Source organism: Centruroides vittatus, unplaced genomic scaffold (genome assembly GCF_030686945.1).
Source record: "Centruroides vittatus isolate TY-2023 unplaced genomic scaffold, ASM3068694v2 contig_754, whole genome shotgun sequence".
Classification (NCBI taxonomy): domain Eukaryota; kingdom Metazoa; phylum Arthropoda; class Arachnida; order Scorpiones; family Buthidae; genus Centruroides; species Centruroides vittatus.
Window position 1 is genome coordinate 2,870,890 of NW_027122490.1, and position 14,262 is coordinate 2,885,151.

At 27.7% G+C, this 14,262-nt stretch overlaps 1 protein-coding gene across 1 annotated transcript in view; it reads right to left on the minus strand.

The window, feature by feature from the left end:
- The window catches only part of LOC136981433 (rho guanine nucleotide exchange factor 11-like), a 188,423-nt gene that overhangs the window by 61,983 nt on the left and 112,178 nt on the right, over positions 1-14,262 (minus strand). Inside the window, exons 21-22 of the mRNA XM_067277756.1 lie at positions 10,580-10,741; positions 8,525-8,617 (exon numbers count right to left, since the gene is read on the minus strand). Of these exons, the coding sequence (XP_067133857.1) occupies positions 8,525-8,617; positions 10,580-10,741 (255 nt within the window). The remainder of the gene's footprint in view (positions 1-8,524; positions 8,618-10,579; positions 10,742-14,262) is intronic.

Here is a 14,262-nt window from a genome sequence, read left to right on the forward strand (position 1 = left end):
GATATTTTTACTTTTACAAATTAATCTTTGACTATTTTTACGTATGCGTTCCAAACTGGAATATAGATATATAACAGGGGTGGGCAAGCAAGAGTTCAGTGGGAGCCGAAATGTAGGTTTTTCAAAATGCATGGGAGCCGCAGTTCTGTACTGTCGTGGTGGATAGTATGGTAAGGCGCGCGATTTTATTATATAATATAAAACAAATATTGAATTTTTTTAATAAACATATTTTCACAAAATTATAAAAATAAAATTGTAAAAATAATAATAAAAACCAGAAATTAACACTTTCAGCAAGAGCCGCATTTGCCCATGCCTGATATATAATATATAATTTAAATCGTACCAATCCATTGAAAGATTGACCATCTCTTCCAAAATGATTTTGCATAGGTTCTAAACTTATATAGGTGACAAAGTCAAATATCTTGATAGAAAATACGGTCATAAACTACTATGCTATTATTAAGGCTGATCTTTTGATTTTCATGCTTTTCTACCGGCTGTTGTCAAGCCTAATAAAAGCATAACGATTATTACACACGATAAAAAGGTTCATCGTTGCCTTATCTAACTAAATAATCCGCTTCCAGTTATCACAATCAAATACGGATAAAATTATGACCCGCTCCTTTATAAGTTGTTTGTTGAAGAACTTGCAATATTATTATTTCTTTGCTGTCTCACAACCATGTCGTCAAGATATGGCCGTACAATAAACAGACCGATCATAATACAAAAGTTATTTCTAGATCTATTATAGCATTTGCATGGCGTTGGAGATATTTCCTTTATAAATTACTATTGTTCTGCACAGGAAGGCATTTGACCGTTTGAGAGGCTTTGTATTATTATGAAGTATATCATTGTTGATTTCGAGTTTTTTTCGATCAAACTTATGTTCAGATTTACTTTATTGTAATAGCTGAATCATTTTTAATAATTTGTGATAGAATGCATAATATAAAAGTAAAGTAAATGCCTAAAAAAGTTTTCTAATATCAAAAAGTAAATGAAAGAAACTAAGCTAGAAAAATATAAAATGATTTAAAGGTAATAGACAACAAAAGTTTAAATAAAGAGTAGATATAAGAGAATTTCATATTAGAAAATAAGTTTAGTAGATTTTGAATCAGAACAATACAGAAACTTATTAGTGAATCTATTTCAAATTCATTGTAATATATCATGATCTACTACAGTAGTGTAATACAAAATTAAATTTTCAGGAAAACGATGATATCTAAGAGCATTTCATTGAAATTACCAGGTTTGTATTACACTACCGTAGTAGATCATGCCATTACAGTGAATTTGAAATAGATTCACTAATAAATTTCTGTATTGTTCTGATTCAAAATCCACTAAACTTATTTTCTAATATGAAATTCTCTTATATCCACTTTTTATTTAAACTTTTGTTGTCTATTACCTTTAAATCATTTTATACTTTTCTAGTTTGGTTTCTTTCATTTACTTTTTGATATTAGAAAACTTCTTTAGGCATTTATTCATAAATTATTTAAACTAGAACATTCTGTTCCAGGTCAGAAGAGAATTAAGTTGTTCTCATTTATTTCTTGTTACTGAAGCATATCTTCTTTTTGAGAGAGATCAAAAATGACATTGATTTAATCAGTTTATTATAAGTGATAAATTCTTTCTTTTTTCAGTTTTGTTCTAAAGTTCCACTGGTTTCAATCACCACAATGCTTAAACAAGCAATAATATTCTTTCATCTTTTTTGTGCATGCTTTTGACTACTTATGTTTCCTATCATTCATTTAATAAAATTTAAAAACATTTTTCTAAAGATGGATAAGTAATCTATTAACATTTAATAATAAAACATATTATTGTTTAAATCATATTGTAACCTTATACATTCTTAATTTTATACTGTAGTTTCGTATACTTTTTGACTTACATCTGTTTTAAATGTTATCTTGATGTTTATATTATTATAAATTGCTATTCTAGTTAAATATCAATAGATTTTTAATGTAATTACATATTAATTTAATTTCTTTAATATCATTATTATTAAAACTTAATTATCAGATGTATTTTATTATCAAATTCATGTAATATATTCCAATATATTTTTCTAAATAAATTTTATTTATAAATATATATAATATATTATACTTATTATTCTAAACTATAACACTATGTGCTTAATATTAATGTTAATTAATATTATACAAGAGAGTACTGAAAAGTTTATCACTTTACCCAGACACAAAGAGTAAAAAAAACCACCCTAGGAAAATAATAGAGAAGTCATTGATAGAGAACATGTGCCCACCAGTGACCAAGCGATCTTTGTACCCTGAACACTGGGAGTTTGTGCCTCACTTGGACGGGCTGGCCAAGTGAAGTTTTCTGGATTTTCTCCATGTCTGTAATGCCTAAATAGGGGCCAGTTTCCCTTAAAAGAGCTCCCCCTAGGCAGATCACCCAAGTATTGCATTGCAATAACATAACTTAACAAATAACAGCTAGAGCACATGCACCATAAGAGTTTGTTATGTCCATTAATCTGCCTACTTTAGCAATTTTAATTCACTATTATAGCACCAAAACTAGAATTTGGCAACACAAGAAGCATCTGATCTTGTTCTTGTACTTGCAGGGAAAAGGAGTGTTTCCCTTCCATCAAAATGAAGAAAATGGGTGGCATGTTTCCAAACTGACATCATCAGGGTAACAGATGAGTCACACTTTGAACAGACCATTTCAGCAAAAACAGATGAAATGTAGATAAAATCCATGATCTGATCCTTATATACATGCCCATTTCTTAAAGACATTGCATTTCAGGTGTGTTCTTTAATAGCGGTCATTCCGTGTTGCCGCTACTACGGGAGTGCACTGCCATTTGTAGGCATTTAGGAACAACGGTAAAAGAAAGAAAGATGGTAGTGCCCACACTATTGATAGTATGGTGATGGAGGAATCTATAATTCTAAAATACGAGCTTTTAAAAGCAAAAGAAGGGTCCCAATTGTAAAATTTAACCATAAAATGGATTATTTGTTGAAAGAGCATTCAAAATAGTCACAAAAAAAATTAGAATGCCTGCTACCATTTGAAAAAAATTCAAAAAGACACTTACACCATCGTGTGCACTAACTTGCACTTTCACAACTTCTAAATTTTCATTCATAAAACCACATAATGGACACTGAAACAAAACTATCTGAGCCGTAGAGGACACCATTTTGCTTTCCACCGTAAACTACTGCTACAAACGGCCATTTTTGCCGTTCGACGATGCGCACTCCCACCAGAATTTAGGAACATGTTCCGCAGGAATTTTCAAACGGATGTCGCTTGCACGGAGTTACATGGAGGAATAAAAGAACGCACCCTTCAATGGAGATTACTGCAGAATCTTTCAGATTTTCCATGAAAGTGTTTCCCCATATAATCTATGATGTTCTTGACAGAAGAAATTTCCCTGCAAAATGGATTTTGAAATTTCTCAATGTAGACCAGAAGTGGAATCACATGTTTACTCTAAAGCCGTTTTGATGCATTTCAACTCTGGTGCTAAGGATTTGTAGCCCAAATAGCAACTATTAATAAAACATGGTTTCATCATTATGATCCTGAGATAAAGGAACAAATGAAAAAAAAATGGTGGTGTCATAGATTTCCCTGGCCCAAGAAGTTTCAGTCCAGAAATCAGTGAGGAAAAGTCATGGTTTCAGAGTTCTGGGATAAGGACTGTCATTTTAGTAAAGTATTTGCCAAAATATCAGGGATAAAACCCTACTTATTACAATTTGTTACAATGTCAAATTGCAAAAAATTTTGAGTGAAAAATGGCATGGGAAACTGAGTCAAAGCATGCTTTCTACAGAGACAGCTGTCCAAACCAAGCAAAAAAAAAAAAAAAATGAAGCATTGGAGTTTCTATTGTTGGACTATCCAGATTTATTCATCAGATCTCTTCCCAGCTTTGAAAAGAATCTGAAAAAAAAAATTTTCTTCTGATTATGAAGTCATTGAGGCTGCAGAGGGCGGGTTTGTGGTCCAACCATAGGTGGGATTAAAAGGAATTAAAAGTTTTTGAAGATCATAGTAATAAGGGAAGATTGATTATTCTGAATAAAGTATGTTCAATTCATTAAATTTCTTTTTTATTCTATAAAAAATTCACTAACTTTTCAGCACCACTCTGTATATATTTCAGTTATTTCTTCTTTAATACATTTAAACTACATTCATTTCTACTATAAATTAACACTAATTGTTCAAAATAAAGGTATAAATTGTCTTATGAAAATTATTTCTAATAAAACAACTTATATTCTTGAAAAGTTTTAATAGCCCTTAAATATTTAAATTAATAAGTAATAACCTATTTCAGAGATAATTTATTAACAAATTTTAGTTGATAGTCAATCAGAAAAGAAATGTAGTTGTTCAATTATTTATCAAAGAAAAATCTATTTCTTAATATAAACCTGCTGTCAAAAAACTTTAACAGTTTAATGGTAAATAAAAGAAATTAAAGAAATATAAAAATTGATCAGATTTCAATTCCTTTAAACACCAAGCAAAAGATAATTGAATGTTTTGATGCTTTTTCATATTTATTGGTTAAAAACCATAAGATTCACAAAAATTAATTTAAAAACAGAAAATGCAATCTTGCAATAAAACTTATAGTCAAATATTACCATATTTGTGCAACATGACTTTCATTTGAAACCAAAAATTTATAATACTTGTTAAGGTCAAATATTAGTAAACTTCAACCTTTACAGGTAGTCCCCACAGGGATTGACACTAATGATTACATCATTCATAATGGACTTCCAAAAATACATGGTATGATCAAAAAGAAACTGCACTGTTTCTCTTGTTTGGCAAATAGAACAAAGTACAGTATTTTTTGCCTCCATAATTGATGCCTGACATTTAAGCATCTGTCTTCCCACTGAGGTTGAGTTTTCAAACCACAATGCTTGTTACACATGATTTTGTAACATTGTGTTAGTGTCGTGCTGTAATTCAAGAATAAACTTGAAGATTGAACAAATGTTAAATTTTGTGTTATACTTTGAAAATCAGCCACAAAAGCCCTTGAAATATTTATGAAAGCCTATGGCAACTAAGCCATGAGTGAGACGACAATCTCTGTGATTGGGTCTCAAAAGACAAGACAAGAGCAAAGGAATGAAATTTACTGAAAATTTGTTCTTCCTGGTCAGACTTTTACTGCAACATTTTGAGTTAATTGCAAAGAATGTGTGTTACAAATGACCAGAATTGTATTGCAACTGCTTCTTCAACATAACAAAGCTTCCATACACACAGTAAGTTTAGTGGAAAACAACATAATAGTTTCTCACCCTTCTAACTTGCCAGATTTAGTTCTTTGTGACTTTTTTGTTCTCTAAAATGAAATTTAAGCTCAAGAGATGGCATTTCAACATGATTAAGGATATCCAGTCTGAATCACAATAGTTACTTCAAAATTTTCCAAATAATGATTTCCAAAAAGCCTTTGAGACTTGGCAAAAGCAGTGGGATCACTATATAAATGCAAGGAAGGACCACTTTGAAGGAAATGGCAGCCAGATTTAAATTACTTAAATATTAAATTTTTATAGACCAAATTCAGTTTATTTTTGATCACACCTCACAGTTTAGGATTTCCACAATTTTATGCTTAATTCAAAAAATGTAAAGTGATTACAATATCATTTTAGCATTAAACAGCATGTGCTAGAATTTAAGCTTAAAGAAGAAAGTTTTTCTTTCATCTTAAAAAATGATATAAATTAAAATTTGGTTATTTAAATCAGGGATAGGCAATTATTTTGTGTTAGTGGCCTGCATTGAGAAAGGTATCAATCAGTGCTATAAATTCCTCCCAAATTAATAATAATTATTAATTTAAAAAAAAGGCTTGAATATAAAATAAACAAAAATGCATTTAATAAGGTATTACAGAGGAATTTTTTCATACTAAACATTAACTAGGACATTGTGTAACTTTGTTGTATCATAATAGAATTGAAACAGAGCTGGAAAGAAAAAAGCAATCCCTGAACTTGTTAGAAGAGGCAATCCTTGTATCCAATCGTTGCAAACAAGTGAACTTTGCACTTGCCACTACAAAAGGGGATATCCTTACATGTACCGGCCATGAGAGAGGCAATCCTTGCCTGCCTGGTATGAAGAGGCAATCCAAGAACTAAGCAATTGATGGTAATTGCTTTATTCCTGTGTTTTGTCTGTTTTTTGCATCTATTTTCTGTTAGGTATTTTTATTTTTGACCCCTAAATTCCATTAGGAATGTTCAGTCACATCAGGGAGCACAGACATTGTAACTTTTGACCCCACCGCATATCAAAAACAAATTCATGAATGCCTAGTTTTTTCATTTAAACGGACCCTTATTACATTTTTGGATTCCTCATTGCAATTAATGGAAAATAACAAAGTTTTATCAAAATAAGACATCAAATTTTCAGAATGAACTCAACTCTACCGCCATAGCAATAACTCATAAAAGATGTGCTAGTGACCTTGGGACATTGCCTGTCAAAGTCACATGATGTGTAAAATATCACTTTGTTGTGTGTGCTTGTGCTATGACCTTATATCCTGAAAACGAAGTCATGGACCCCCTTTTTTATTACTTTTTGGATTCCTCATTGCAATTAATGAAAACTGGCAAAGTTTAATCAAAATTGATTGATCAAATTTTAAGATCAAACACGATTTTGTAAGCCAAATAGAAGAGGCTTCACAAACACTGCCTCAACAAGATTTTTGCAGCTGAATTTCCAATGTTTGCACCAAAGCCAGACATTATAATCCTTACTTGCTGATGAGGATAATATGATCATTTGAAAGTTTTCCTGTGAATTAGTTTTTTTTTAATATTCATTTTCAACAATATTTGTTCACATAAATAACTGCTGTTGAAACAAGAAAGTATGCTGATGGTGAAGTTTTAAACAGTAGAGAATAAAACATTCAAAGTCAAAAATTTCATTAAATGCAGTTTTGCATTATCATTTGCTTATAAATCAATGATTTTCATTTGTAAATCTTCACTTATCTTTTCTACATCCATTTCATAGAAATTTTGAAAAAGCAAATATTGTGCCTAATAGCTTTAAAATCTGTAAATGTTAATAAAAATTCTTTCTAGAGATTCTTAAATGTTTCCATCTATTTTTCTTTTGGCCATGACTTCCCATTCACACATTTCTAGCAAATGGGTTTATTCATTAAACTAAGATATTGGAAAAATATTAATTTTAAATTAAATTAAGCTTGCTGGAAAATGTAGTATGTGGAGTGTAATAGGTGGAACATACATAAGTATGTTCTAGCAAATGGGTTCATTTAAAAATGAATCTATTTTCCAGAAAAGTGTGAATGGTTTTGTTTATCATCTGTTTCAGCTTTAATATTGGATTTTGGCCACGAGATTCTTGATGTTAATGATTCTATTGCACTCTTGCATAAGAGCAGGTGACGGAACATATTTGAGATTACTATCTTAAATATATTTTGTTAATAATTTTAATTTTATTTTAAATACTTTAACTTTGATATAAAGTTCTAGTAATACTTTCTCTTTTCCTTGCAGTTTTTTCTTAAGTGTACTGAGCAGTTTGTGATATCCACTATTAAAGCTGTCTAACAACCATTCAAGATTAGACTACTCTACAATATGTTTGTATTTTCTTCCAGAAACTATATGATTTCCTTCTAAATGAAATGAGTCTGTTTAGTACTTCATCTTAAGTAAGCTACTTGACTCCAATATTATAAACCAGATCAATCATAGAACTCTGGTCTTAGAACCACATAAGTTTGTTCTTCGATCTGTCGACCGAAAAAAGCTAAAAAGTGTGACAAGCCTTAACAAATTGACAAAGTTTGTAAGTGGTACAAATAGGCTAAAAAGATCCATTTGTTGCATGAACAATTTGTTAGAACTTGACTGGAGAAAGCTAAAAATCTTTGCAGTTTAATTTCATTATAGATGGTAGTGGTAGTTTTCTCCTTGTATTCAAAATGTGACTTGAAAGAGCAATGAATTCTTCATAAATATTGAATTATGCATTTATACCAAAATAAATATTAAAAACTGATCCATGTAAGAGACATTAATACTTTCAATGCATAGCCAATGAAAACCACACAAAAGAAGAAACTTTATGCTTCAATTACTGCTGTAACTCTGCTTCTGTTCATCTTGGACTGTGCAAGCTGAAAGGCTGATACCTGGAAATGCTTTTTTAATCAGGAGAAACTTCCTTAGCATTGAAATTTGAAATAAATAATCCATGAAAATTTTAAGAAATGGGCTGCATTTATGCTTTTTTCGGTAATTAAGTCACTAATTGCTATTGAATAGCATGAAGCCCATGGGCTTTGAATTGCCTATCTCTGATTTAAATCATTCAAATACTAATTCTTGGATTAAGGAAAATAGTATATTTATCATATTATACTACTTATATTAATAAAATTTCTTACTTGGTTCAGTGACTACATCAACAACTGAAACAATATTTGTAGTAGTATTATCAGCATTTAATCCTTCTTCATTTATTTTTTTTGCTTTTTCAACTACAGAAATAAAAGATAAAAACAAAACTTACAAATTACTACGAATCAACAATAGTTTAATAAAAAAAATGAAGAAAACAATAAAACTTGATTTAATTATTTTTGTTAAATAAACAAAAATAATTAGTACATGAACTTAACTAATTACAGATTTTCTTAAATTTTTCATCTGCAAGTACTACAATTAGCATAACAACATGAATTTAATTGAATAATTTATTGTTATCTTCAAAATATATTTAAAAAAAAATAAATAAATACATAAAACAAAATTTAAAAACTTGCAACAGAATAAGTAAAAAAACTTACTTTTAATATTAATTATTTATCTAATAGAATTTCAAACTTTGTTGTACAATTCATTTACAATTTTTTGTAACTTATTAAATATATATACAGTATAAAGTTTCATTAGCAATGAATGGAGTAATATAATTACTGTATTTAAAAGTAAATTAATTTACTCAAAATCTACTATAATGTTACATATGTGATCTAGTTCTGTGGTACTACAATTAACAAATGACAATGATTCCAGTTACATGGAAAGTTTGGTCTCTGTGTTATATACAATACTGTAGGTTCTAGTTTTTTCGTTTGAAAACTGTTTTGAATAATTGCATTTTGGTTAACCAAGTTCCCACTGTATAATGAAATAATAATAAAAAACATATGAAATAAAACTAAGTTAAATAACTAGATACAAAAAGTAATTGAATTTTCAAACTTTCAGAGAACTTGAAAACATTTCTATGGTAAGATGATTGATGATTCAAAATCAAATTAATGTTCAAGTATGTTCTTGTTTTCAAACACCTATTTTAAAAGATGCTGTGGGCTCTGCTTATTGGATGATAGCCAGAATGACAAATATCTAATAATAAATGGATAAAAGTGGATATACATTTTCATAGAGATATTAGGAATGCTCTAGTCATAACAAATAAGCTATATCTTCTACTATACCGACTCTGTAAACTAGACTGTATAATATGTAATATCATCTATTAAGAAAAACAATTGTTCCTGTAGACATAACAATTTCTTCAGGACTCCAGCCTGCTTCCCATCTTTCAATTTCCCTACACACAACATTATTCCAAATAAATGCTTTGTAGCATTTTTAGACAGCAAACTAATCTGCTAAATATTTCAGTTACCATATGTATTGTACAGTCAGTAATATCAGAAATCTCTGCTTTAACTGATTTAAATTTGCATACTTTACATTTTTGTGTTTTCCCAACATTGCACAATATTCTAATTACATGATTTTCAAGAATTTGTGTGTGTAAATTATAAAAAATAATATTGATATCTATCTATCTACATTATATTCTTAACTTTTGAATATAAATATAACTAATATAAAGTAAAAACAAAACAAAAATTAAAAAATAACAGATAATTATAAAGTTTTCCATTAAAAGTACATTCAAGCTTCCATTTCCATTCAAGCTTCTGAAGTTTGACTGATTTCAGTATATTAAGTTCTATCTGTAATAGTTCATTGAAAACATTATAAAGTTGCTAAATTTTAAAGAATTAAAAATGTACATCTTAGGTTTATTTCTAAGTAAGGTAAGTTTTAAAATTAACAGGATGTTAATTTTCACATATAACATGATATGAAAATTTTGTCTATAAATCCAAAATCCATTAAAATGAAGTTTTATTGTAATATGCAATTTTAAACAGCTGTTTACATAATAAAATAGAAGCTATCTTTACATATCATTCATAAAAAGTTATTACAAGTGATAATAAAAACCTGTCTTATTTATTTAAATGCTGAACTTAAAAATAAAAAAATCTATTCATCGTAAGTAAAAAAATAAATAATTCACAGACACAGAAATTCAGATAATATACTTATCAAATCAATATTTGTTTAATCTTCAGTATAATTTTCCTATATCACCTTTACATAAATCATGATAATGAAAGTTAGATATTACTTACTAGCTCCTGGATATGGTTGACTTGGTTTTCGAGTCTTTCCTATTATATTTTCTACAATTCCAGTTACACTATAATTTTTCTTATCCTTTTTATTTCTCAATGTACCAATACAATGCTCTTCAACAATCTTCACACAATATTTATGAATATTCATCTCACAATCTAAATAAAAAGAAAAAGTTATTAAAAATCATGATAATATGTTCAGTATTAAGCAATAGTTATTAAATGATATTAATCAAAAAACTTTACTAAAGTTTTAAATTTTAATAAATAATACTATAAGAAGAAAAACTTCAGTTTTTAAAAAATTCATTAAAACCTCTTATATTTTAACTATATTCAAGTAATATTTAAAAAAATTTTTTAAAAATTTCAAAACTAATAAAGTAAATATCATTTTTGAGTTTACATTATTTAATATAGCATATCATTGTTTAATTTTGAAATATTTACATTTTCTGATGACAAAATATTAAAACATTCAACAATATATTTTGTTGAATGTTTTAATATTTTGTTTTCTTTTTTCCTTTTATTTTTAAATTCAATTCTTGTATATAGAAAATAGTTTAAAAATTCTTGTAAAAAGTATCACTTATTAATAAAAAATTGTTTTAAGTAACTGCATTGGAATTTACATACAAGCAAGTTAATGATAAAAAGAAAAATGTTTTATAATAAATTTCATTCTTTATTACAGTAATATCTATTCAGACTATAGACGACTGCCTCAAACTAAACAAAATTTCCAGTTAAAATACAGACAAACAATAACTATAAAAGCAGACAAATGTTTTAAAGTAAATTTTATAGATTCAGATTTAGCATATCTCAAAATGGAGTGAAAAAAAAAAAATCATATAACTATTAGTTTAGAAATATCTGTAAAAAATTTATATAAATTCAGTTATTATTCTTTTAAACTTTTATATATATATATATATATATATAGTTTAAAAAGAATAATAACTAAATATCAAACAAATATATATATATTTAATATTTTTTGCTAAGCCAGAAGTTAATTAATTAAAAAATCTTGTCATGGTGATATCATGTAAGGAATATGACTGGTCAATTTGAACTGGTAACAAATGCTGCCAAAGAGAGATCATTGAGGAACACAATTGGTTAAATTTGAATTGGTGGCACATATGTCTCAAGGAAGAGACCAGTGGTGAAATCATGCAATGTGGCAGACCTGGAATAGAGATATGACTAGCATAGCTGCTGATTGGTCGGTCAACAGCAGTCAACACTATATAATGTCAACGTGGAAGCGGGAAATTTGAGTTTGGATCCGTCTCACTGACTGAGTTCTATCATAGCCAAAGAAAGTGTTACTGCTAGCCAATTGTTTGTTGATCATCGTAAGGTGTCTTCTTGATGGACAAGTACAGGAGATAAGAACTGGAACTTTTCATTGTGTTATTGGCATACTGAACAGTCACCAATTGTGAAACTCTACTCTCCTCATAATTACTACAATAAAAATTTTTTCCAGTCAATCATGTAAACAGTCATCTTAGTATAACCGGTCTAGAAGCATTAAAATTAACTTTATTGCGTGATTCAGAATGAAATTTCTGAGAATAAAAAAAAAGTTATTTAAAAACACTAAAATTAGTAAATGTTTTGTTTAAACTAAATTTTAATATTTACTTTCTTCTAATTTGTCTTGTAAAATGAAGAGGGCTTTTTATCTGAAAATGCTGACTATGAAACACTACAGTAAGATTTAGTCAACTGTTCATTTACAGATCTTCCAGATCTTGAAAATCATGAATGAACTATACAAATTTTCAACTAAAATTTATCTGCTAATAAAATTATCCTCAATAGAATACTAATTAAAACTGAAAAAGTGATGATGAAAAGCAGTATAAAAAAGCCATCAATTTCAAAAGAAGAAGTTTACTTTAATAAAATAAAAACATATTTAATTAATTTGGGTCATTCAACAATAATAAACTTTATTTTGATTTAAGTAGTAAATTTCAAGAAGTAAATCCCTGATTAAAATTTCTACAGACAATTTTATTAGGCTATTTTAAATGAACTAGAATGAATAATTTCACTTTAAAATAAAAAACAAAATTCATCACTTGTTTAAGTACTATAGATTAAATTTAAATAGGTTAAAATATTACAGGTTACACTCTCTAGTATGTAAAGAACTTGCTGTATAAAATAATACAATAAATATGATTTAATAATGGACTATATTGATTTGTACTATTTCAAAATACTCAATAAATTGAAATTTGTCCTTTTAAATTTAATAAAAAAATTTTTTAATCTGTTCTCACAATTAAAAAGTCAAACTATATTTAATGATAAAATTTAAAAATCCAAATTGTGACCTTTTAAAACAGTTTCCACTGTATTATTATTTTTCCAATGATCTTATTACATCCTTGTAAATCTTCATATCCTTATCATTTAAAAATCAGTTTCTTTAAAAAATTTGTTTTACTTATAAAAAAAAATTAATAATTACGACATTTAATCAAATATATCTGCAAGAAACTGAATCATCACAATAATAAAGTGAACTGGTATTAAAATGTTTAAAATGCTCACTTAATCATGTGTGTTGATTTTTATAAATACTTATCACAAACACTTGTTAACACTTACCAAAAAAGTAATTGTTATAAAAATAAAATAGAAAAGTTAGTAAAGGTGTAAAACATTATGATCATTGCGCATATATCACCAAATAAAGTTTTAATTGTACAAAATACAAAAGAAGCTTTCTGGATAATCCAAGACATTGTCACAAAAAATATAAATTATTCTTTTTCCATAAATTAGTCGTCTTCTTATAGTTATATAATGTAAATATCATAAAATTTACAAATAATTAATTTCATTTATTGTATGCTATCTTCAAAAAATTTTTCATAATAAATAAACTAACTTCAGAATAATAGAAAAAAATACTAAGCATTACATATTCTGACATTGGATCATCCTTAAATGAATCAAACCCTCTTTAAATTTCTGAACTATTCATGTATTTATGAATTTTTAAAGGAAATATTACTATAAACTTCACTAAACTACATCCAATCATTGCTCAAAAATAATACAGTGGAATGTCACTTAACGAGCATAATTCGTTCCAGAGTCTTACTCATAATGCAAAACACTCATTAAACAAAACAATTTTTCCCATAGGAATTAATATAAAATACGATAATGCATTCTATGCCAAAAAATATACTCAAATATTTTATATATAATGTTTATTCAAAAATTAAACAATAAACATTGTTAATGAACGTGATCATCATCTTTTCTTCTAGAGCGGAATGAACCAACCTGAAATGCAAATTCAATTTGCAGAAAACCAAAAAAATCAGATAATTTGATAAACACACCAACCGATATGCCAAATTCTTGGGCTATGCAAAGGCTATAATTAAATATTAGAAATTAATTAATTTGACTAGGGTAGGCAGTTATGCTTTTATCTCGCATTAAATTTAATAATTATAAATAATAAATTTTTAATTTAGACATTTCTGGAATTTAATTTGGAATCGGTCATTAAATACGAGATGGAAGTATAACTGTCTACATCTAGTCAAATTAATTAATTTCTAATATGAAATTATAGCCTTTACATAGCCCAAGAATTTGGCATATCGTTTGGCATGTTTATTGTATAATGG